This window comes from Periplaneta americana, chromosome 8 (genome assembly GCF_040183065.1).
Source record: "Periplaneta americana isolate PAMFEO1 chromosome 8, P.americana_PAMFEO1_priV1, whole genome shotgun sequence".
NCBI lineage: Eukaryota > Metazoa > Arthropoda > Insecta > Blattodea > Blattidae > Periplaneta > Periplaneta americana.
In genome coordinates this window covers 126,151,607-126,177,463 of record NC_091124.1, presented here as the reverse complement: position 1 = coordinate 126,177,463, position 25,857 = coordinate 126,151,607, and the positions used below count along the sequence as shown (strand labels likewise).

Genomic DNA, 25,857 nt, shown 5'->3' with positions numbered 1-25,857 from the left:
AAGTGGACATGTCCTCCTTTTGCCGGACGGATGGTAACGCTATAACAGGAGCAGGCATAGTGTGAAACAGCTGTGAATGGAACTCACTTGAGGGACGCTATGATCCACAAGATCCGTACTCTGGTTCATAAAAAAGATTGAAATCCGAAATCGGAAACAATGATCTAATCCGAAACGAACAGTTTGGATTCCGTTCAGGTCATTCGTGCACACAGCAATTGCTGCGCACAACGGAATTCATTACCACTGCATTTAATTTAAATCGAACAGTAGCGGCTATATTCCTAGATTACACACAAGCCTTTGACAGAGTTTGGCATGCGGGCTTGATACATAAATTAATTAACAACAATTTAAATTGCCGCCTAGTGAAGCTGTTGGACAATTATATTCGGGGCAGAACGTTCCAGGTTAAACTGAACAACGTGCACTCCACGTCGCGAGGTATTAACGCAGGAGTGCCTCAGGGCAGCATTCTGGCACCGATACTTTTCCAAATTTATATTAATGACCTAGCTTTTCATCAAAATTTCAACAATAGCATTCTTGCGCTATACGCGGACGATTCGGCATTTCTCACGGCATCGTGGAAGCCAAATGTTGCCATTAATAGGCTACAAGGTCACCTACGTGACATTGAACCATGGCTCTTCAGATGGAGAATTAAATTAAATATATCAAAAACACAAGCCATATTATGTAGCAGGAGAAATAAATTCAATAGACCGGGCATAAATCACACAAAATTAGCCATAAATGGATCACAAATCGAGTGGAAAACTTCAGTAAAATATCTCGGAGTAACACTAGACAGGCGGCTCACCTTCTCCGAACACGTACTACAAAAACTCAGACTTTCCAATGCTAGATTGGTGGAGCTTTATCCAATATTAAATAAAAGCAGACATGTAAACACACACACAGCTCTAACTTTGTATAAAACATTAATTAGGTCAGTAATACTATATGCTTGTCCTGCTTGGGGACATGCACCTATTGCAGTCCGTAAAAAATTACAAGTTTTCCAAAACAAAATTTTAAGATTCATCACAGGACTTCCTAGAGAAACTCCTGTTAGATTGATTCATGAAGAACTAGAAATTCCGACAATTGAAGAATTTATTTCAAATCAAGCCTTCTGCACGTACACCAAGTCGTACAGCAGCACAAACCCACTAATTTCTTCATTAGGAAATTACAACCCTGCATTAGACAAACATAAAAGACCTAAGAGCGTACTCCACCCTCTAGCTTGGAACGACAACGTTCAAGACGAATACCAACTTGAACACTAATTAAGCACTTGACTCAACACACAGAGAAGTCTATTAATGCACTAATAATGTTATTTCTCTGTTTCAGGGTCATCACGTTATTGGCAGCATAGATGCATTGCTCTTATTGCAAACAATTTTTATTTACCTTTAATGTATTTGTACTTTGAATCATGATTAAAATAAAACCTCCCACCTGAACATATTCCGACCCCACTATAGCCAATTGGCTTGTCGTCAGCACGACATCTCATCCTACTCTATGTTTTTCCGTGGTTTCCCTTGAGCAATAGACAAATGTCGGGATGAGCCCTAAAAGAAATGGGCCACGGACCACTTCCCTTCCCCCACTCTTTCTCTTCTACTATCACAAAGAACTTGCTAATTTCTTAGATAACAACCCTGAATTATGATAATAGGGGAACATAAATATATTGTAAGTTCACAGGGCTAACGGCTTCGAAGCTGGGTACCTGGTTCTAATGAAGTGCACTGGTAGCAATCTAAACATGGGGGCATGAGATAGTTACTCTGCCTGCCATTAAAAATTCACTTCACTAAATCCCCAAGATAAAAAAAAAATTAGTAATAATGATATGAGCGGATGGTGTGAAAATATAACAATGAAGGAAAGCGTTATAGCAACTCATTCACACTGAAAGAGAGAGGCTCGTTCACTACAAAGTTACACGCCAAAATCGGTTGAGTAAGGGGCGGGTTGTTCAACGTTCTTGTTGGCAGGTATGTGTGTCTTCTCCTTAGCCACCAGTAAATAACTTGGAAGCGATACATTTGTAGAAGTCATTATTTTATGTACAGAAGTTAAGGGTTACCGGCTCTTTTGCATTCACAACGTCGAAGTATGCACGACTTCAACACTAGCAAAGAAAGGTGAAGTGTTCTCTTCGTACCTTATTTAGTGTGGACATGGATAAAACATGGCAGCAGTCTAGATGAAGTACACTGCACATCCAGTACTCATTACTGTGTACGAGTGTACAATTATTTTGTTTATACGCATTTAAAAAGAGAAAAAGAAAATAATTTACTGCTTACTTAGAATTTTGTATATTTCGAATTTATTTCTCATATTCCGCTTAGAATTTGAAATAAAAAAATTGAACTTTATTGTGTCCGAAGGTTAGTTTGATCGGAAAGAGCCGAAACTGTCCGATTGTGTCCTCGACGTTCCCGACGTAGTCAAGGTTGGCCATCGAACGCAGTTGAGTTGCGTTTAGTGTTATTTTGACACATTTATTGTACTTTTCATGTGCACAGTTGTGTAATATGATAATAATCCTATATAATTTAGAACAAATAACATTGATTTGTGACAACTCTACAAAGATATATTTTTATAAAATGTGCAAGAGGAAATTTCGTCTCATCACAAACAATTCTTAAGCTAGTAAAAAAATGCAAACACACTTAGGATTCTTATAGATAAAAAGCAAACAACACATAGGCCCAATCCTGTTTAACCGAGGAAAAAGGGTACCGATTACAGAACGAACTTCAAAGAGTTACCCGCAACTTTTTCAACAGCATTGGGTAATCACTTCGATCGCCTGATGTAGTAGTCAGACCATTTTGAATATTTATATTACGTTATTAAAGTGACTAGGCAACATAATTGAAGAGCACAGGACAAAAACGTGATAAGTCCAAAAGTAATGATTTTCTATTTTAGATGCCATGTAATAGTTCAGGTGGTGCAGATTTGTGTTTAACTGTACAGAATAACAATCTCATTAGTTCAAAGAAATTTGAAGAATGATAACCCAAAGACAATAGAATATAATGGATCTTGAAGCTTTTAACTTGCTCTCCTGTAAAAACAGTAAAACGTCATATCAGGTTTTTCCCTGTAGTATGCACATGTAAAATAAGTTATTAAAACAATGATATCCGAGCGGCGCAGAGCAGAACCTGATTCCTGGGCACCCGTAAGTTGAAGGAAGTGTAATATAATATGTTAATAACTTAAATGAAACTAAATATTGTGAATTTCATAAACGTGTAATGAGAAAATACATGTCAACTTCGTGACACCCTTTCTGTCTTCAGTCAACGGCTGACACTTGATTCTCGAGTATTTGACTGCAAGCGTTCTCCTTTCAGAGCAAAGCCTGTGGGACGCATCTGTGTCCTTCCAGGATTATGATTAAGTATTCCGGCAATGGCAGCGTGTGTGTACCTGCTACACGTAACTCAAACACTAGGATTTCAGTCGCACGCTACAGTATTTGAACCCGAGTCTCTGAAGCCGTACTCATTCAGCCAACGGTGCGTCATTACTTATCTTCTATGGAATGGAATTTAACGGAGATGGCCCAGCACTGCGACCTGTTACGATTTATTGCACTAACCCTCAAGCTCGGCGCATTACCAAACCCACACCGGCTGACTACACTAAGGTTCGCTGGGTACCCAGGTTTCGAACAGACAACCCTCCACGTCACTAGGTCAGCCACCTCCGTTGCGTCGCCACCCGGCGATCGGGAAGTGCTACGAAATGATGACGAAATGGAGAAATAGTGACGGAACGATGTAGATTCCTAATATGCTGAAAAACGGGAGAATCCCGAGAAAAAACCCGACTGCGACTTTGTCTGCCACAAGTATCACTATAGATTTTTCAATGAAAAATCCCAAATCTGACCAGGACTCGAATCCGGGCCACCTGTGTGACAGGCTGAAGGTCTGAACATTCAGCCACCGTAGGGACATTTACCCTCTAAGTCTAGTAGGTCTATCTAAGTTTTAGAACATTCTATGAAAATACATATTTGTATTTAATTTGCAATAAGGCAATTAAATCAAGAACGCCTCTGAATGCTGAAGTTCTAGTGGTCTGTTTACTTCCTCTGCTTGGGTCTAGCGCAAGCCGCTTCTGTGGCTCAGGTACTAGAACGCTTGTCTTCCATTCAGTTGCCTGGGTTCGATCCCAGGCCACGTTTTGATGGAATTTGTAATGCACAAAGTACTCGTAGACGTTCTTTCGAAACACTCCTTTTTCACCCATTATTCCACCAACATCTCCAACTCCCCCTCTTTTCATCTATCATCTGCAATAGTAAAAATGGTCTAGGATGAAGTCTTGCAGGTAGTACCGGCTTCCGATGCTGATATAGGAAGCGCTTGGGGCTCCGGGCCCCTGGGGTTTATCGGGCTACTTGCCGCGAAATGGAACCTGGCTCAATCAGAGGCTGACGAAGGATTACCCACCTGTCAATGTAGGATTAACAAATGTCACCCATGTCACCTGTCGGACTTGTACATTAATCACTCTATCAGATGTTGAAGCAGGATAGCCCACCTGATATCATCGGCTGATCAGGAAGGGATTAGGACTCCGAGTCCCTGGGGCTTATCAGGCTACTCCTCCACGAAACGGGACCTGGCTCTATCAGATGTTGAAGCAGGATTGCCCACCTGATATCGGCTGATCAGGAAGGGCTTAGGACTCCGAGACTTTGGGGTTTATCAAGCTACTCATCCGCGAAACGAGACCTGGCTCTATCAGATGTTGAGGCAGGATGGTCCACCTGATAGCGTTGGCTGATCAGGAAGGGTTTAGGACTCCGAGCCCCTGGGGTTTATGAGGCTACTCCTCTGCAAAACGGGACCTGGCTCTATCAGGTCCTGAAGAAGGATACCCCACCTGATAGCATCGGCTGATCAGGAAGGGTTTAGGACTCCGAGCCCTTGCGGTTTATGAAGCTACTCATCCGCGAAACGAGACCTGGCTCTATCAGATATTGAAGCAGGCTAGCCCCCCTGATAACATCGGCTGATCAGGAAGGGATTAGGACTCCGAGTCCCTGGGGCTTATCAGGCTACTCCTCCACGAAACGGGACCTGGCTCTATCAGATGTTGAAGCAGGATTGCCCACCTGATATCATCGGCTCATCAGGAAGGCCTTAGGACTTCGAGCCCTTGGGGTTTATCAAGCTACTCATCCGCGAAACGAGACCTGGCTCTATCAGATGTTGAGGCAGGATGGTCCACCTGATAGCGTTGGCTGATCAGGAAGGGTTTAGGACTCCGAGCCCCTGGGGTTTATGAGGCTACTCCTACGCAAAACGGGACCTGGCTCTATCAGGTCCTGAAGAGGGATAGCCCACCTGATAGCATCGGCTGATCAGGAAGGGCTTAGGACTCCGGGCCCCTGGAGCTTATCAGGCTACTCCTCCGCGAAACGGGATCTGGCTCTATCAGAGGTGAGGTAGGATGGTCCAACTGTCAGCGTCGGATTCACGAATGCCACCTAGAATGCACAATGGGCCAAACCGTACCCAGGGTCCAGCCCACGTAAAAGCCAAGCTAAGTTTTGTTCGTATCCCCTGTACGGATATTGCAGGAAGCAGAGATGTAGGGAACAAAACACATACAATAACAGAATACAAACATTTTCATAATTATGTGACAGGGTTAGGCTAGCAGCAGCAGCTCATTTATTGATCCTACTGAATGCATCCTGCTTTTAATGGAATTCGATTGCGTCTCAAAGATAATTCGCTTGCCGTGCGGACTCAAATGCTGGACTAATTAATTATCTTCAGTTTTTGTCAAACTCACTGACGATTAACAGAATAAAAAGTGATACGTGCAATGTGTTCTTATTGTAGACATAACACGCGGTAGTTGAGATATAGTATTGCAGTTTTCAGATTTACGAGACAAGTATATTATGTTGTCAGGCTTGCAAGTAATATGTTTCTGTTTTCCTCCTCTAGGAAAATGATTACATGGCACATGAGTCAGTGTTCAGTGTAACTTCGCCATATTTTGTAAACATGCACGTAAATAAGTGCTTAATTATCAACACAATAACATCCGCTCTTAACACAAACCTCTTCTCTGTATGGAGTCACAAACAGGGTAAACTGGAAACACCGGCCGCATATAGAAAACAAGTCCTTCCACGTTCACTTCATAACAATGTTGATTCCAGTGAGGAGCACGAAATGTACAGGAATCCGGGTACTGCCGGTATTGCTATTCATATACATTAGATAGCTAATTTTCACTAAATATATGTTATATTTTGAATATTATAATATTATATTTACACAGAATGTTCTAGATATGCGTTTTAAGAACAATTTATTAAATTCAAATAAATAATTTTTAAGTTAGCGCCTATATTTTTTCAAATTTGCATGTATAGGTCTCGCAAGCAGGGAATACCGACGGAAGGAATGCGAATGAAACAATGCGGTAAGGAAGAGCGGGCAACAGGAAAGGTCACGAGATAGTTTGAATGATATTCAGGAGTACAGTCGGAAGAGAAATGACCTCGATAGAATCAGTCTTGCGTTGTGATAGTTAAATTACGACTTTAATTTGCTCCATTGCATGTGAATACGTGTCTTGTATCGCACGGTATTATTATTTTATTCGTAAACATATGTTGCGCGTTTAATTAGCGTCGAATTTTTCTCTTGCTACGTTCTTTATTTCCACAGCGATGTCCTCATTTGTTCATCTTCTTGGATGAGGCAGTATTTCCATCGGCCTGCACCTCTTGCTCCCTCGGCATGCCTACATACACACGTCAAAACAGACAGCAACGCCACCAATGCTTTTCGGTAATCGTTCCTTGCGCGAGCTATAACACCTGTGAACACAACTACAGTTTGTGCCATGTTTCAAAGCCTTCGCCTGTAATCAACACCTCTGGATATTAATAACAGAGGATGTGCTTAAGGTAACGATTCGAAATCATCACAACCTCCTATTCCACCTTCAAGGACTGTAAGAAAGGCATATGTTCACTGTATGTATATGTTGTCTTCTAAGTAATACGACGTTGCCACTTATTATGATTGACTGCCACGCCAGTCGTTTATGCGCTTTGCAAAATATAAGATAAGATTGATTATGCAGAAAGAAGTGACAACTCCTTGAGAACAAGATCACCACACGTACCTGCCCTACTCCTGGTGTCAAGCAGACACTGATGGTCTTATAATAGAGTTGCCCACTGTAAGCGCGAGTTTTTTTTGATATGGCATGTGCTTTGTTTTTCGGCACTGGTGATATAATTACAGTAATTTCTAAACTGATTGCAGGCTACACCAATTAATTACACATGCGACAGCCTCTCGACATACAACGATACAAAAACATGATGCAGCTGATTTAAGAAACTATTACGCAGAAACACAAAATATTTGTACAGTGTAGCCTTAAATGTTTATGGGTAGTAGAGGATACCGACAGCGACTCTATTGATAATATGCAATTATACCTAATTTTGCTTGAAATATCTTACCAGCAATAACAACATGAGTCCACAAAATTAAAAAAAAAACAAACTTGCATAAAAGTAGCAATAAAAGTATCATTCTGAATTATATAGACTACTTAAAGTAGCCCTTGCATTCATAGCTTCAGTGGAAAATTGTTTTATGTCTCTCCTGTAAAATTTACTTTTTTATTAATGCTATTTATATGGCTATAGTTTCAATTATTTTAAATAAATTAATTAATTATTATTAGTCGTGAATTGCAGAAACTCTACATATCTAGGCAATTCAGGATTTTTTTTTTTCAGAAAATATTAAAGAAAAAAAATTGAAGTTCATGAATGTCAAACACTATAACTCATCACTGTGTTTGAATTTAAAAACAAAAAATCCCTTCAAAATACCGAACGCTTTTGAAGATAGTCAGTTTTTTTGTGCTTCGTGAAAAATTACTCAAATGTACACGTGGAATTTCTGCAATTCAAGATTTAAGTATCTCTTAGTGCGGAAATTCTTTGATCAACAATATCCTGCGACGTGGATTGGAGATCTCTGTAAGATGAGTGGGCAATTTCCAAGATAGAATTAAATTGTTAAAGTCTTGAAAAATGTGAATAAATTACCATTATATCTCTATTATTCTTCTTTAATGATAACTTAATTTTATTATAATAAAATCTTTTCATAAAATACAAAGTGAAAAGTTAAAAAAAATAAGACGAATAAGCCTATTTGAAAAAGCGTCTTAAAATTATTAAATAATGTTATTAATTGTGGCTTAAACTGAATGGCAGTAATCTTTCTTTTAAAAGACAAAATTATTTTGCAACGTTTCACTTTCTTTGAGTGAAGCTTATCTTATACAGAAGGCTGCGCTATAGGCCTAAAAGTGACTGCTCTACCCTACATGCCAAACTAGAAGTGAATGACCGTGACATTGACCTAGTACAGTGATGACCAAGTCGTGCTTTTTGTGCAAGAATAGTCTCCGCTGTATAGGAGCCGTATGCAAGAGCACATCCAAAGACATTGGAGGGATAGATAGGTTATTGTCGTTAAACGTTGAAGCACCTCTGTTGCCACTTCTTCCTCCCCAAACATGCTATGAGGCTACAGACTTTCTATTCTGTGTTAGGTACGTGAGAATGCTATTTACATTTTATATTTACTAATATTCATTTGTTGTAGAAATAAAAAATAGCATGAAAGCTGAAATTAGATATATGGAAGATATGTTTTAATAAATTGAATCATTCACTCGAAGAACGTTGTAACCAACAAAATGTAAATTTCACAGAAGACTAAATAAAACTGTTTAATGCCTAACCATTGCTCTTTTTATTAATATAAACTGGATATATGAGATAACAAAGTGTTGTAAACACACTATATTTCATTTAAGTCTCATTAATAGAAAAAAAAAAAACAAAAGTCCCACTTGGAACAACGTTCTATCAGGTAAGTTACAACGTTGTTCTTCTTATCTGAAAATTAAATAAAGTTGTTTTAAATTTAGCATGACATAGAAAACGTCAGTTAATTCTTAGGTAGAATAGTTAGGTACCGGTACAATAGTTGAACGATAGAGATAATCTATTACATAATATAAAAAAATCTGTAGAAATTTACGGTTTTAATTTAATTGAAATATTCATTGTGTTGTACCCAAACCTGTATTCTAAAGTCATCACTTTGGATGGCCTTGCCTTTCAGAATCTGCTGCAGGTGTTTTTATACTACTTGGCGCAAGTGTGATTAAATCTGCTTTCGATTTCAATTTTTTTTTACGTCTTCAGATGAGGCAACAATCATCTGCATGAACAACGTGTCACAATATTAACATGAATAAGAAATTTCAATCGAAAATCTAAAGATGCTTTCATACATGCTATGAGCGACATAAGCATTGGGATGTTTCTCCCGGAAATTTTCATCTTGCGCACATTCAGTTGACTTAAGAAACAATTTATACTCGTATGTCTAGGATAGTGACTATCCTATGTTGCAAATGGCTGAATGTATTTTTTCACTCTAAGTTTTTGCCATAATTGGGAATTTTGTTTGCCCTGTTGGGGTGCTTTCCTCTTTTGTCTTCAAGAGGTAAATTGAGTTCCACTTTTTTCAACCACAATTTACACTCTACGAGATATAATAATATATATTACATAGAGTCTTCTCACAAATCTGCGTCCTATCATTTTCCAATAATTAACTGAACTCTGGCGACAGCATACTTCTAGTGTGGTTCGTATCTTTAGTTCCCATACTTTAATACAATGGTGAACCAAAGCTTTTCTTTGGTTGTCAAAATAAAATTAAGCTTGCAGAACGTTTGGAACAGCTGAATTTTACTATTAGCAGGCACAATCCAGCACGAAAGCGCACAGTAACAATTTCTTTTCTAAACACAAATAATTGAGGGGCTGGGTGCAAGAAGGACATTTTAGACGATGTGTCCTTTTTGAGTAAAACGCTTTATTGTGTTCTCTGACCTGTTATGCATATGATCACCAAGTTGTAGTTCAATACTGTGATCATAGAGGTCAGGAGTACCCTAAATGTAAAGGTGTGCATAGATAACATTATTACGGTTTGAATTTTCAACATCAGTTTTCTCAAAACTTGCATTTGAGAGAAGTGTCTTTCTTGCACCCAACCCCTCAATTAATATTTTCAATAAAATTCTGTGAAATCCTTCATAAAAATATCTTCACTTACATATAATGACATTTGAAATGTACGTGCATATATAGTCAAAGATTGTGATCACGATTATGAAATCAAATATAATCTGAACTAATGCAACAACACCTATATAGTCTAAAAATATTAATATGCCTAGATATTGAAACATATGAGCCATTCAGAGCAGAAGTGGTGTAATGACAGTTAAAGTAAGCATTCTGTAAAATACAGCGCAAAGTAGCAATTAATATTCATTTTATTTAAACTATTAGTAGTCAGTCAGTAGATAGCAAGAAGGACATATTAACTGCTACTTTGCGCTGTATTTTACAGAATTTTTACTTTAAACCTCGTTACCCAATTTTGACTTACACCACTTTTGCTCTGAACGGCTCATATATATACCGGTATATATATATATATATATATAAACATAATATAGTTCCACAAGTGTATTAGGTTTACATAAGAGCAGGTTCTAAATATTTTATGTTAGTAACTTCAAAGCTGAGCAAGTTGTGTACTACCGGGTGGACGACACGAAACGCCACCAAAACTGCAGAAAACTATACCTGGTAAGGTTTATCTTGTCTCAGTATCAATAAAACCAAGGCCCTTCAAATGAGGGTGGAGTTTATAGGAGGGTTATAAATTTTCAGGATTCCTTTCAAAACCTTGTTATTGTACAGGCTACCGGAACTCAATTTCTTGAAAGACAAGCTCAGTGACGGAACTACACAGTACGAAGAGAGATATTTTGTAATTTTATTTTGCGCTATAGAATGTATCAACTAGTCCCTTCCGCCACTGGATGGATGAATGGCATCGCTCCACTCCCCCCATCGCCATAACAATATAGACGAAGTAAGACATAATATCTCCTTTCTCTCTCTTTTCACAGTGAGACAAGATACATCACACAGACTTCAGTCGCCGGTGTGCCACTACCTGCTCTCGGGTTTATAGTTCTGTTATTGCCGGACTAGATCCCACGCAAAGAACATATGAATTAGTTCGCAAGGTCTAATTGAATGAATAACAGATATCTAGCAATAATTCATATTTTTTTACCGTTCTTGTGCGCAGTTGTAATCAGTCTGCCAATTTACTCAGACGTGTGCAACAATCGAGAGAATATTCTCGGACTACAGATCCGGCGCAACAAAATATTGCCGAAAGCAGTTATCAGTTTTGTGCTGAGTGCCGAGTGTGTAAGTTGTGTCATGAGGTACAGTACAGAGCAACGCACTTTTATTTGTAATACTTTCGCAAAAAAGTCTTCGTGGAGAAGGTGTCGCCGCAAGTTCCGTCGTCAATTTTCCGATTCCCCTGTGCCGGATACAAAATAAGAAGCCTCGTGTGAATAAACGTGTATTAACAGAGGAGAAATTGGACGAAATAGATTTTCGGTTAAAGCAAAGCCTTCGAGTACGATATTCGTGTCGATTAGATTTACTGTACTCCAACCACGAGAAAGTCTCAGGGGAATGAGACTCAGCGGAGTGATGCTATGAATGAATATTGATGTCATAAGATGTCATAAGGTCACACGCGTGGGTACACGCATCTCCATTGGCTAACTCTCAAAGCACAAACGATAACACTGATACACACATACTTATACTTCCCTAGTTACAAAATTAAATCACTGTTAATCTCCTGGTCTTTTAATCCCTCCATACAGGAAATAACATATGCAGACGAGCGCATGTTTTTTAAACTGAAGTTATAACGGTAATATTATCTATCTACTTCACTCCAATAGATTACGCAATAGTAAGCACATTACTTTCACGGTTAATCTCCTGGTTGGAGAACAGTATGTTTTATTTGATTTCTGTGGTAAATACTTAATAAACTATATTTATAAATTTATTCCATAGTTAATATTTCAAAATCTGTATCAATTAAATTTGTTGAGTAATTCATATTTTTGGTCAAACGCATTTTTATTAATCTTCTATGTAATAAAATTAAGGTATTAAGTACAGATAATGCTACTCCGCCCCAATTTATTACACCATATTGTATTAATGATTGTACCAAAGCTAAAAATATTATTCTCAATGCCTCCTTAGTGATAACATTTCGAAGTATTATGAATTTATAAATTGTCTTTCTTATACTTGTACACAAAAAATCAATTTATCCCAACGTAAATGCTGATCTATAATAATTCCTAAATATTTGACTTGTGTGGAAGCTGTTAGATGTGGGCAATTACAACAATTAACTATTAATTCATTACATGAAATATTATGTATTATTAAGTGATAATTATTTATAGGTGGTGGTAAACCTTTCGTTGTTAAAGAAAATGGAATATAGGTAGTTTTATTAGTATTTAAGGACAGGAGATTAGAGTCAAGCCAATTTTTCACTACGTTAATTCCATTGCTAGCATTTAAATAAGTGTTATCCCAATTTTCCCCATTAAATGTTAGTACAGTATCATCTGCAAAAGAAAATATATTATCACCATATTCCTTTAGATCAATTTTCAACAAATTATTAATATATATTATAAATAAGATTGGTCCTAATATTGTACCTTGTGGAATTCCAATATCGATCAATTTATAATTGCTATTATAATTATCGATTTTGACTTTTTGATATCTATTTTCTAAATATGGACGAAAAAGTTTGAGTACAACTCCTCTAATACTAATGTTTTCTAATTTTGAAGGAAGGATATCGTGATTAACTGTATCAAACGCTTTTTTCAAATCAAGAAATATTCCTAAACATTTATTTCCCATATCTAATTTTCTCATAATATTCCATGTAACAGCTAGAATAGCAACATTTGTCCCTTTAGATGTACAAAATCCAAATTGAAATTCGCTCAAAATGTTGTCTTTTACTAGATAGCTTACTAACCTTTTTTTAAATACATCTTTCTATTAGTTTAGCAACAGATGGCTACAGAGAAATAGGTCTATAATTGTTTAAATCAGTCCGATCTCCTGACTTATATAAGGGATTTACAATAGCAGTTTTGAGTTTTGTAGGAAAAACACCCTGTATGAAAGACAAATTAATTATATATAAAAGTGGTTTTGATATATAATTTTTAATTTTCTGTAAGACAGAACTGGCTATGCCATCATTACCAGGAGAAACATTAGTTTTTAATTTATCAATAATAGAAATTAATTAATTTTCCTTAATCGGAAACATAAACATTGAGGTAGGGGATAGTGATTGGTTGAAGTTTGTAGTTTTAGTATCTGGAACATGGTTTTGTAAGTGATTTACAATTTCATGACTTATTTTCGTAAAATGATCATTAAAATTATTAGCAATCTCGTTTTTATTGAAAACTGATACACAGTTTGAGCTAATGATTTCTATTGGTGTAGAATGTTTAGTGGAAATAGTGTTTATAGCTTCCTTCACTATTTTTCAAAAAATTTTTTGGATCTTGTTGGTTGTTCATAAACTTTTTTTCATAATACTTAGTTTTTGCAGTTCTGATAAGAGTAGTTAAGATATTTCTATAATTTTTGTATTTAATTGATAATGTACTATTAAATGGCTGCTCTCTAACCTTATTCGCTAATTTATCTGTTTTACTAAAAGAACGAATTAAATCAATAGTAATTCATGGCTTTATTTTTTTTAATTTATTGGAAATTTTTTGTGAGGACTGTAATTTACATTTATTAATATGACAATTTAATTGTTCATGAAATATATTAAAAGCTAAATCAGCATCTTGATATGTGTCAACATTTTCCCAGTTTTGTTTGTTCATGTCAGACATTAAAGTGTCAAAGTTAATATAAAATTCTAAGTGAGGAATATCTCTATTAGTTTCTAAATTATTATGTTGTATTTTAAATGTACTTAAAATTCCGAATTCAAGAAAATGGTCAGTAATTGAACTGCAATAAACACCGGTTTTAAGTTTCCAATTATTATTGTCGGATTTGAAAAATATACGATCAAGACATGAGACAGACTGTTTGGATATATGGGCGGCTGATTTTAAATAATGTAAAACTCCATGTTAAAGCAAAATATCTATATATCTATTGCCAAATTTATCCAAATTATCTAAAATTTGTATATTTATGTCTCCAATTATTACATGAATATCGTGTTTTTTAATATGCAGAAAATGTTCAAGGCTGTCTAGAAAATCTGTTTTATCTTTAAAGCTTGGAGATCTGTAAATTGCAGTTAATCCTATATTACTATGTTGTACTTGAATTTAAAATGTATAGTGCTTGACTGTTCTAAATCTACATCAGCAGCTGTTTGTCGGAACACTTTAACAAGTTTACGAACAGTTCTCCTCCCGGGAACATGATTTCCAGGACATTTCCTTACGAATCGCTTTATCACTTTATGCACGAGTTCATTTTTACATAGCCTAGGCCTACGTATCTTTGTTTTAGACTACTTTCGTCGTGACATATGGCATAAGTAACAACGAACAATATAGTTTACACACAATTATAACATTTTCATTACAGAGCTGAGTAACACGTCAATTTACTAACAATTTCTAAACCTAATGCACAACTATAACAATTTTAATACAGAACTTAGTAACACTAAATACTCTACAATGATAATACCGGAAAGTTCACGGTAAAACTGGCGAATGACTCGCCAGTGCTATCTAGCGGCAGGGATTGTAGGCAGCGAGGATGACGTGACGAATACCGCGTTGAACTGTGATATGAGCTTTATTCTTCAAAAAAAGAAATGGTGTCCTAAGGATTATTATCATTATAGTTGTAGCCCACACAATGTCAGTTAAATGTGGAAATGTTTGTACTATGTTTTGTAAAAACTATGCCTAGCAAAATATGCTAGATCTTTCTTCAGATTTCCAAAAGAATGAGATTACGAGTAGCCATGTAAACACCAGTAGAATAGTACTTTTCTGTTACAAGATGATGTTGATGATGATGATGATTATTATTATTATTATTATTATTATTATTATTATTATTATTACTGCTTCTAGTACCGGCACTAGTTATTTGCTTTCGTCTTCTAGGTGTGCCATGCTCATATAGGTAAACAAACTCAGACAGACATTAGTTAATGAGGTTAAGAGGGTGCGTCAGCTATCGCTATTTGCGTCCTTATCTAATCTTCTTTAAAAAACAAAATACAAACGATATCATAAGCAAAATGTGAGCGCTAACTAGAAACGCTGTCAACAGTTCTAGACAAACGTTTAAAATTCGAGGGATAGAACATATTATGTACAAAAATCACAAAATATATTCGGATCACTTTTGATTATAATCATATAATTATCGGACGTCAATAACCATAATTCGAAACAATAGGGGAAAGTAAAAATATGGTGAAATAAATTGGAAAATTATACCGAAGTTTCAAATCAGCCGTAGGACTGTTAATATTTAATTCTCTGGTTTTAAAACAGACTGAAGATAATAGTTATTCCTTCACCGAATTTAACAGCTCCTTCTTCTGAAAATATGAGTCAAAATCAAAGCACAATAAAAGGATCAAGAAGGTCCAAATAAACATATTAGATCTTGCATGGAGGAAGCTGCGGGATTTCTAATATTAGACAGAAACGACAGACAATACTCCTCCATCGTGTAATTAGATAGTGCATTAGCAATGACATATTGTCTATGTTAACTGAAACAGTTACTAAACTGCATAAATCTACTTTACATTGTTCATATAAAACACAATTTCTTTATAGTCTAGTTTCTCAGTATAAAAATTGAAAGTCTTTACTTTTTATATCCAAATAGTGTGTCTTGGGATGCGTAACGTAAAAATGTGAATTGTTGATTTTGTGAAGAAAGTGGACTCATGTTTTTTTCATAATAAGTGATTCAGGTAGTTATTCGGACCAATAATTTGTCTACTCCTATATTTTAAAGGCATTATTAATATTTCACTAAATTAGGATCATTTTTTTACGATGCAAGAAATTCTAAAAGAAAAAAAACTGGCTCAAGCGGAGATGACAGCTCTAAACACAGCAAGTCCAAATGCCGATTTAATTAAAATTGTTCAAGATGATGAATTCATTAGTCATAAGTGTGCTTAAAAAGAAGGAAATGGGGAAACGATATTCCAGTTACGATAAACGTTTTGCCGCAACATTCCATTAATGTTCACCTCAAGACGAAAGATATCTAAGAAGAAAATTATGTTTACCAACAGTTAGATTTCTCAAAACTTGACTTCATGAATTTGATATATGCCCGGTATAAATCGCACCATTCTACAATGAATTATTAAAAATAAAATCCGATATTGTACCATTGAATGAAAAGGTTGTAACTATTATTGTTTAAGATGAAATGTCTTTGAAGGGAAACTTAACTTATAATACTAAAACAGACACTTTGAGGGATTCATTGAATTAGGTATAGATAGGCATAATCAACAGACTTCAACTGACGTAAAAATTTCAGTAGTACCATTTGCAAACCAAGCACTGGTTTTCATTATTCGAGGCATGTGCAAATTTTAAAGCAAACTACTATTTTCTATCAAAAGATACAATGCTTGCAAAAATCTTAAAATCACATCTCCTCGATGTAAAGGATAAAATACAAGATACAGGCCTTATCCCTAATGCAGCGACTGTGCCAGTATCTTCACTGATAAATATTTCTATGTGCTAGTGAACTGTTACATCAAAAATAAAATGGATAATCATTAGGCAAGGAACGAAAGTTTCTAAAGTTGTGTACAACTAAATCATAATTACATTTGAAAATACGAGAAATTGTTTCACTCCATTTCTATTCCAATAACTTTGTAACTTCTTATTAATTTAAAATTCTGTAAACCTTGTGACTCTAAATAAAACTATTGATTTGCATCTTTTATTGACATCAAATGAACACTTCTCCGTTTTCCTCACGTAACCTAGCACGCCGCATGGAGTGTGTAAACAATCCAAGCCGCTAGATAGCAGCACAGTCACTTTTCGCCGCCGCTTGCAATGCTAAACAGGCAAGCTTTCCAGTATTATTGTTATAGAATATTTGGTAACACATCAACTTACTCTAACAAACTATAAATCAAACTGACTGGTGTAGCTCAACGCTTTTCGTTACCTCTTTCAATCCGCGATTGCTCCTAAACTTTCACAATAAGGAGCCGCGCTCTGACGGTTCCGAAGGTTCCTAACTGGTCTTCTTTCTTTCTTTCTTTCTTTCTTTTTTTCTTTCTTTCTTTCTTTCTTTCTCTCTATAAGGGCGGGAGGAGAACATCCCTATCCACCACGACCTAAGGTCTATTGTGTGCCCCTGGGATGAGTTGCATGTCCGCCGACCCCACCTACGCCGAATCAACCTAACTGCTAACACCTAAATCCGTGTACCATTCACCCCCAACAGCCCCCCACATTTCCCCCCTCAATCAATCTGAGTTGTAAGACTCCTCTCCCGCCCCCTCAACGGTTTGAGGTGTAAGCCCCTCTCCCGTCGGGAGCGAGTGGGTTCCTCTGCTGGCCACCAACTACCATAACTTGACATATCCATAGAGGCCGGCCGAGAGAGTCAGCTGCTTCGGAGGGCCGCCGCAGGCGCGATCTGAAAACCAAGTAAGACAACCAGAATGATAAAGAAAGGATGATGAGGGAGGAAAGGAAGTGGTGAGAATAACTGGGATTCCATATGCCTGATAAAGTTACCTGATATACATCCATAGGAGTGAAGGGAAAAACCCGAAAAAACCTCACCCAGACATCTCGTCCCATGCGGGGAATCGAACCCCGACCCACTGGGTTCGAGAGCGAAAACACTAACTGGTCTTGCAAACGAGTAGAAATAGTTGTTCGTATATTGCTTACAAGTGTCCTTGATCATTAGCTAAGGATATGATCCAGTAATTTCCCGTTGCTTTCTGAACTAGTTATGTCGATGATATAGAACTATAAAATATAATAATAATAATAATAATAATAATAATAATAATAATAATAACAACAACAACAACCGAGAAGAAGTCTATCTTTAAATAATTTATCTTTAATTTCGATCAGTATATAAAACACGCAAGTGTTTCAGAGATGTAACAGTGAAGAAATCTATGTATTTCAAGTTTTAATTCCGTTAATATGCTTAACAACGTACCCTAGAAAATATTTTTTTAAATGCCCGATTTACGGCAATAATTGAGACAACACTTCTTATAAACTATTTTAATGTTCTATTTGCAACAATAATTACTTGTCAAAATATCTTTAATTTCATATCTCCAAACATACGCCGTAGTTTGATGACCTAGAATGGCCTTTAAGTTTACTTAAAATGTCACATAAAGTCAACAATTAAGATAAAACGTTAATTAATTCGTAAGGAAAATTTTCACTCTCGGTTATTAAAGAATGAGCACTTAATAACTCGTTTCCACACAATTGCTCTTTAATATACACTGCGTAAATGATATTATAGAATAAGTACAACATAACGCTATTTATTTACTTGGGGAGGAAGGAAAGACGTGCGAATAACAATTCTACAAACGTACGTCTTGCTAACTGTAAGATACTCTCACATCCTGTTCACTCAAAGGAGTGTTTGTCATCTTCTCAACAAGTCACACTTGGAGTTTAGCAAATTCATAACACACCTTAAGTGACGTCGAAGCAAATGTCAACCATCATTGCATTATGCAACACTATTGTATGATACACTCAAGTACAAGGTCTGACAGTGGCGGATTTAGAGAGTAGTCTCTGCATTTTGAAATTAACGCTAAATTAAAAAAAAAATCATAAAATAGTAGGCCTTTCATCCTATCGTCGGCCTGGGTGATGCAGTTGATAGAGTGCTGGTCTTCTGTGTCCGAGGTTGCGGGTTCGATCCCGGTCAAGGTCCATGGTAATTGTCATGTCAGTAGATTTACTGGCATGTAAAAGAACTCCTGCCGGCACACCGGCGACTCTGATATAACCTCGGCAGTTGCCAGCGTCGTTAAATAAACCATAATTTAAAAAATTTAAGTGCCATCCTAACTCCCCTTAGTATAAAAAGAAGTTGAACAGCTGAAAATACAGTTATCGTTAATATTTTTTCTGTAAATATCTATTTTTATTTGGGATTGCTGAATAGAGAATTATGACTACAATCTTACCATCTATTTTTTTTTCCACTAGTCCCTATAGTTAAAAAGAACTTGAAATGAAGAGTTAAAATTACATTCACCTTCACTTATCCATAATTTTTTGCCCAAGGCCAGGCCTTTCACTGCAAACCCAGCATTCTACAATCTTCGCTATTTTACATTTTCCTCTCAGTCTTCGTATACGATCCATAAAATGCTGTCTATCATCTGATATCTTCTTCTGTCCCGAAGTCTTCTCCGTTCACCATCCTTCAGTAGACAGTTTCTTCTTAGCCAGTGTTCCAGCCAATTCCTTTTTCTCTTCGTGATCAGTTACAGCATTATTCTTTCTTCACTCACTCTTTCTAGCACAGGTTCATTTCTTATTCTGTCCGTCCATTTCATAAACTCAACTTTTTTTCCATTCCACATTTTAATTCTCCCAGTTGTTCCTTTTCACTTCATCCATGTAACGTCTTTAAAGTAGAGAAAAGGAGATGAGGGTCCAACCCAAGGAATTGGCTCTCCTGCAGGCTCTCAGCACTATAGTCTGGCAAGCAGATCGTCAATTCTAGCGAAAACGTTCTTGTCGCCTGACGACACTACAATCTGGCAAGTGATCTTTCGTATAGGCTAACCAGTGAATAATCAATTAAGGAAATAGAGAGAATCTTGCCTGAATTTCAGAGCAGTTGCTCAAAATTTCCTTAATTACGTTCTATGTCACAGAGATGTATGAAACAGAAATTTTCTTCTTTTCGAGAACGAAACCTATTTCCTGTCACTTATGAAATAACTTAGTAACACAATGTTTCGATGGTTGTGTACTCTATAGAAAGTGTAGCCGAAACTGCATAAACATAACTCGTAAATCTTCTTCAGTAGATATATTTCAAAGAGGAAAATGCGTAGCTGTAGGTACTGTGAATCTAACTATGTTTGAAACTACATATTTCTCAATAGAGTTCAGACAGCTGACCTGATGCGAGTCGGTGCAACAGACATTAAATCTACGCTGCGATATTGCTGTGTTACTATGCGCTGGGTTTTCCCGAACTCATGTAGAGTGTCTCAGAGCTTGTTACATAACTGCAACATTAGAGTAGGGTATAGACTAATGGAGAAAATTGTGAGCAACTGCCTCGAAATCTAGATAATATTCTCCCCATATACGTAAATAAGTAATTCACTAGTTACGCGAAAGGTCACTTGTACACCGCATTGCACTGAGAGTGCAAGAAAATCATCCGCGAGAACTAGCTATATTCTTGTCAGACTGCAGGCATACCGGATCCTTAGTTTGGCTCTATGTATAGTTCACAAGGTATATTGGATAAGAAAATGCCAATTTCCACATGTTGATCATAGTTTTAAGGCATAAAGAATGCTGGTAAGTCCTAACTAAGGTATGGATTATTTAGTTAACTGTCCGAAGACACGTTTGAATTTCATATGTGGTACCAATAAGGCCTGGTCCACAATAAACCGGGAACGGATATGACAACGAGAACGAAAAAAATTGTTTAAATACATATACTTAAATGTGAGCATTGACAATTAACGAGAAGCTTGCAGCAGCCCGGAAACGGGAACGTGAATATTAACTTTGCCTTTTTCGTTTCCGAACACAGCCTACTAGATTCTTTCTGTTGTCATCATGAAACTATTTGCTCGTCATATTATTTTGTAGCAAGTAGGCCGTGACATATTCCTTCTTCATGAATCGTTTCTAACTAACTCAGTAATTTAGTAGAATCATTCAATATAAGCTACGTGTCAGATATGTGATCAGATTACCATGTGAACTGAATTCTCAAATATTCTGTGTCATAAAATTTGAAATTGTTTAACCTGTGTTTATGTTGGCTGGCTTGTTAAACTCACGAGAGAACGCCATTTTTCAATTATATCCAAATAGTATCGGAATGCGTAATATCGACTTTACATATTGTTATTGACATGCATATCTATATGCGTAGTCGTTTCCATTCTCGTTCTGGTTATAGTTTCCGGTTTATTCTGAACCAGGCTTATACTTGTTTCTTTGAAAGATTAGACATGACAGGAGCGTTGCAATCGGAAAAATAACTGAATGTTACATAGCGTGGTAGGCCTGTTGCTATAGTAACAACGGTTGAGTTGCCAAACTTACAGTTTCCACATGGCGAGTGCTTAATAGCTCTCTCGGCTACATTTATCGTGCACACAATGTTAGTATTGGTACGTTTCGTGTTTGATTCTCTGTCGATTTTTGTATTGTTTTCTTACCTTCGCGTCAATTGCCAATGAATGTTTTAACGTCAGACATCTTAACGACAATTGCTAGTTACCATCAGCTGGCAACATGGTAGTCCATATTGGCAACATGACACTGTAGTTCCGAGCTCGGCCGCTTAACTGTCATGTCCCATCTTAAAAAAAAACAAGTATAAGGTATCGCCCATGAGGCACTTCTCCCCTCCACTTCATACATCGCTAATGCAGTAGTACTTTTCGCGTGTGATAAAAAATTTAATTTTCTCATATTTTACTCATTTTCAAGCTGTATTTTGAAAACCGGGAATATATCTCTTTACCGTAGAAATTTATTTTTTATATAACTATAGTAGATAAGAAATGGTGGTCACATGACAGGAGCAAGGGAGCTAGGCAAGAGCGATGGGGCGTGGCAAGTGACGTCAGAAGTGGGCGTGGCAAGTGACGTCAGAAGTGGGCGTGGCTAAATTATGACGCCATGAAGGGGTGGGGCTTAAGGTATGACATAAGAAAGGGGTGTAACTTAAATTATGACTTCATAAATGGCTATCTAAGAGTTCAAGGTTAAAGTGTGACGTCATGCACACGTGCAGGTATGTAACTGAAGTTGGGGCATGACGTGTTCATACAAGTTTGTATATTTGGGGGTGGTTGAAATACACAAGTTCATGCATGTTTGAAAATCCCATCTCCTCAATGCAGATCTAATGTGCATATTCGCTATCTGCTATGTGTGCAAATATTATACAAGGTTGCTGATTCACATCCGGCGATTGTTCTCGCACTGCTATCTGCTATGTATGCAAATATTATGCAAGCTCACATCCGGTGATTGTCCAATTGCTGAGTAAAGAATTAATCTATCACACTTAAACACATACATTATTTTTCTTATTATTATTAAGATTCTAATGTAATGGTAATTTAATTGATGGGGAATGGAAAATGGGGGGGGTCGGGTGTTGGAAATTCGCAAGTGCAAATTGGAATGTGGGACATAAATGGTTGTACTTTAAGCCAATTGCTGATAAAAAATTAATCTAGCACACTTGTAAATTAAACAGGATGTGTCTTACATCACGAAAGGGCGTAACTTAAAGTGTGAAGTTATAAATTTGTAATTGAAGTTGGAAATGGGCGAGGGGTGTTTATAATTTGAAATACATACGTTCATATTGGCGTAACTTAAAGTGTGATGTTATAAATTTGTAATTGAATTTGGAAATGGGGGAGGGGGTAATAATTTGAAATACATACGGCGTAACTTAAAGTGTGACGTCATAAATTTGTAATTGAAGTTGGAAATGGGGGAGGGGGGTAATAATTTGAAATAGACACGATCATAGTGGCGTAACTTAAAGTTTGACGTCATTCACAAGTGCAGGTGTGTAATTAAAGTTGGGGCGTAACGTAATAATTTGAATTACATATGTTCATACAAGTTTGTATAGTTGAGATACACAAGTTCATACATGTTTGAAATTTCACCTACACAATGATGATGTGATTACACGTGCAAATATTATGCAAGCTCACATCCGGTGATTGTCCGGCGATGCAATTGCTGAGTAATAATAAAAACATGTTTTTGAAGCACCTGCAACGTGTTATATTACACAAATATTGCATGGTGCAAATAATATGCAAGCTGTTAATTCACATCCGGCGATTGTTCTCGCAGCGTCTTATGTTACACAAATATTGTATTGATTACCAGTGCATAAGCGCTATCTGCTATGTGTGCAAATATTATGCAAGGTTGCTAATTTTACATCCGACGATGAAATTGCTGAGTGATGATAAAAAAAATCATACAAATATTGCATGATGCAAATAATATACAATCTTTGCTAATTCATATCCGGCGATTGTTCTTGCAGCGTCTTTTGTTACACTAATATTGTATTGATGACATTTGCCTATCGCTATCTGCTATGTGCGCATTATTAAATTGAATATTAATTGCTACTTTGTGCTGTATTTTACAGAATGTTTACTTTAACCATCAATACCATTTTTGACCTACACTACTTCTGCTCTGAACGTCTCAAATAATATTGTATGATAGGTCCAATATATTGCACCTTTTCAATAATTACTTAAGTTGGTGCTCTCTATTCGTACGTGATATTTGATTAAAAACAATCGCAGAACATGGCATTATTATTATTATTATTATTATTATTATTATTATTATTATTATTATTATTATTATTATTATTATTAGGGTTTTCCAATTTAATACATTTTGAAGTAACATTTATTGGATTTATTTTAAGCCATACATTATTACCGAAGCAGTTCGTAATACAGTAATTGTAGCAGATAAATACGTGCTATGAGATTGAAATATACAAGTTCATACATGTGTGTAATTATAGTTGGAGTGGGGATTTGAAATATACAAGTTCATACATGTTTGTATGATGAATGATATAAAATCTGAGGATATGAAAGCATAATTGAGTGCCATGGGTAGCACAATTATGGGAAACGATGTGGCGCTAGCCATTGATAATCCACTAATATTGAAAGAAGAAATTGACCTGGTTGGCGAGTTGGTATAGCGCTGGCCTTCTATGCCCAAGGTTGCGGGTTCGATCCTGGGCCAGGTCGATGGTATTTAAGTGTGCTTAAATGCGACAGGCTCATGTCAGTAGATTTACTGGCATGTAAAAGAACTCCTGCGGGACAAAATTCCGGCACATCCGGCGACGCTGATATAACCTCTGCAGTTGCGAGCGTCGTTAAATAAAACATAACATAACATTTGAAAGAAGAAAGATATAAAGTACCATTTGAGGTAACGTACGCATATTTTCCAGATGTGAGAGATGAGTGGTTAAATGTGCCATATGAAATAACACGCAAATACAATATAATAAATTCTGAGAAAGTACACAATGAGGTGGTAAGAAAAATTTATGGTGCTAATCAGTTACATACGGATTGGTCATTGGTGTTACCTTGTGGTAATACGGAAATGAGTTTTATAAATGCACCTTCAACACATAGGGACACATATCACCGCAATATCTTCTTGGGTAACGGTGAACATCGCATTGAATGCACAGATCCAAAAGAGTCCAGCTTACATGTGTGATCCCAGCTTTCTTACTTACAAAGAGATGAGTACAGTTTATGTTCCTTTTATTAATTATAATATTATGATATATTTAATGATATTTGTAATTTGGTTTTGTGCAGAAACCAGAGATTGTTGCCATGGATGTCAAAGCACCTAAAATGAGATTTTATCGGAAGAGATGTGATGAAGCTTGTCCCAACTACAAACCCGTAAGTTTTTTTCCCCCACATGAAGTATGTCTATATTTGTGATTCAAAATGGCTATATTTGCGATTGTTTCTGTTTAACAGAAGTCGGAAAGTGTGAAAATTGTTGAGGAGGAGAGAAAAGGAAAAAGGAGGAAAAACAGATTGTGGCGGGAGACATGCATTGAAACATGCCCCAACTATAAAGCGGTGAGTGTATGTTTTGTGTTCTGATATTGAATGGTGATTATGTAGAGCATATACATGACGAATTTACATTATTGTTTTCAGAAGACAACTAATAGAGGAGAAAAGAGGAAACATAGCGCATTGAAGGAGGAGGTGATGGATATTGAAGCTATTGTTCAACAATTGAGTGTATAGAAGATAGAAAATAAATGCGACATTTTCATAGTATACAGAAAAGTGGTTGTGATCAAGTGAGATGCAAGGACAAAAGATAATAATAATTGGTTGTTAAGACAATGCATGTATGTAGTGTGCATAATATGAGAATAGTAATAACAAAAAATGAATTTAATGAGTTATTATTTCGAATGAATCTGAATTCCTTGTCATTGGGGATGGGAGAGTAACCTCATCTTAAGTCCTTGTCATTGTGGATTATGTCGTTGCAATAACGCAACAACATGATGTTGCAATAACGCAACAGCATGTCGTTGCAATAACGCAACAGCATGTCGTTGCAATAACGCAACAGCATGTCATTGCAATAACGCAACAGTCGTTGTAACAACGCAACGGCATGTCGTTGCAACAACGCAACGGCATGTCGTTGCAATATCGCAACAACATGAGGTTGCAATAACGTAACAGCATGTCGCTGCAATAACGCAACAGCATGACGTTGCAATAACGCAACAACATGACGTTGCAATAACGCAACAGTATGTCGTTGCAGTAACGCAACAGCATGTCGTTGCAGTAACGCAACAGCATGACGTTGGAATAACGCAACAGCATGTCGTTGCAATAACGCAACAGCATGTCTTTGCAATAACGCAACAGCATGTCGTTGTAA

At 36.6% G+C, this 25,857-nt stretch overlaps 1 protein-coding gene across 1 annotated transcript in view; it reads left to right on the top strand.

Moving 5' to 3' along the window:
* LOC138704243 (uncharacterized) overlaps positions 1 to 25,332 on the top strand; it is a 32,875-nt gene extending 7,543 nt beyond the window's left edge. Inside the window, exons 2-5 of the mRNA XM_069832121.1 lie at positions 11,301 to 11,425; positions 24,750 to 24,839; positions 24,921 to 25,025; positions 25,107 to 25,332. Of these exons, the coding sequence (XP_069688222.1) occupies positions 11,301 to 11,425; positions 24,750 to 24,839; positions 24,921 to 25,025; positions 25,107 to 25,199 (413 nt within the window). The 3' untranslated portion in view covers positions 25,200 to 25,332. The remainder of the gene's footprint in view (positions 1 to 11,300; positions 11,426 to 24,749; positions 24,840 to 24,920; positions 25,026 to 25,106) is intronic.
* The last annotated feature ends 525 nt before the right edge of the window (positions 25,333 to 25,857 follow it).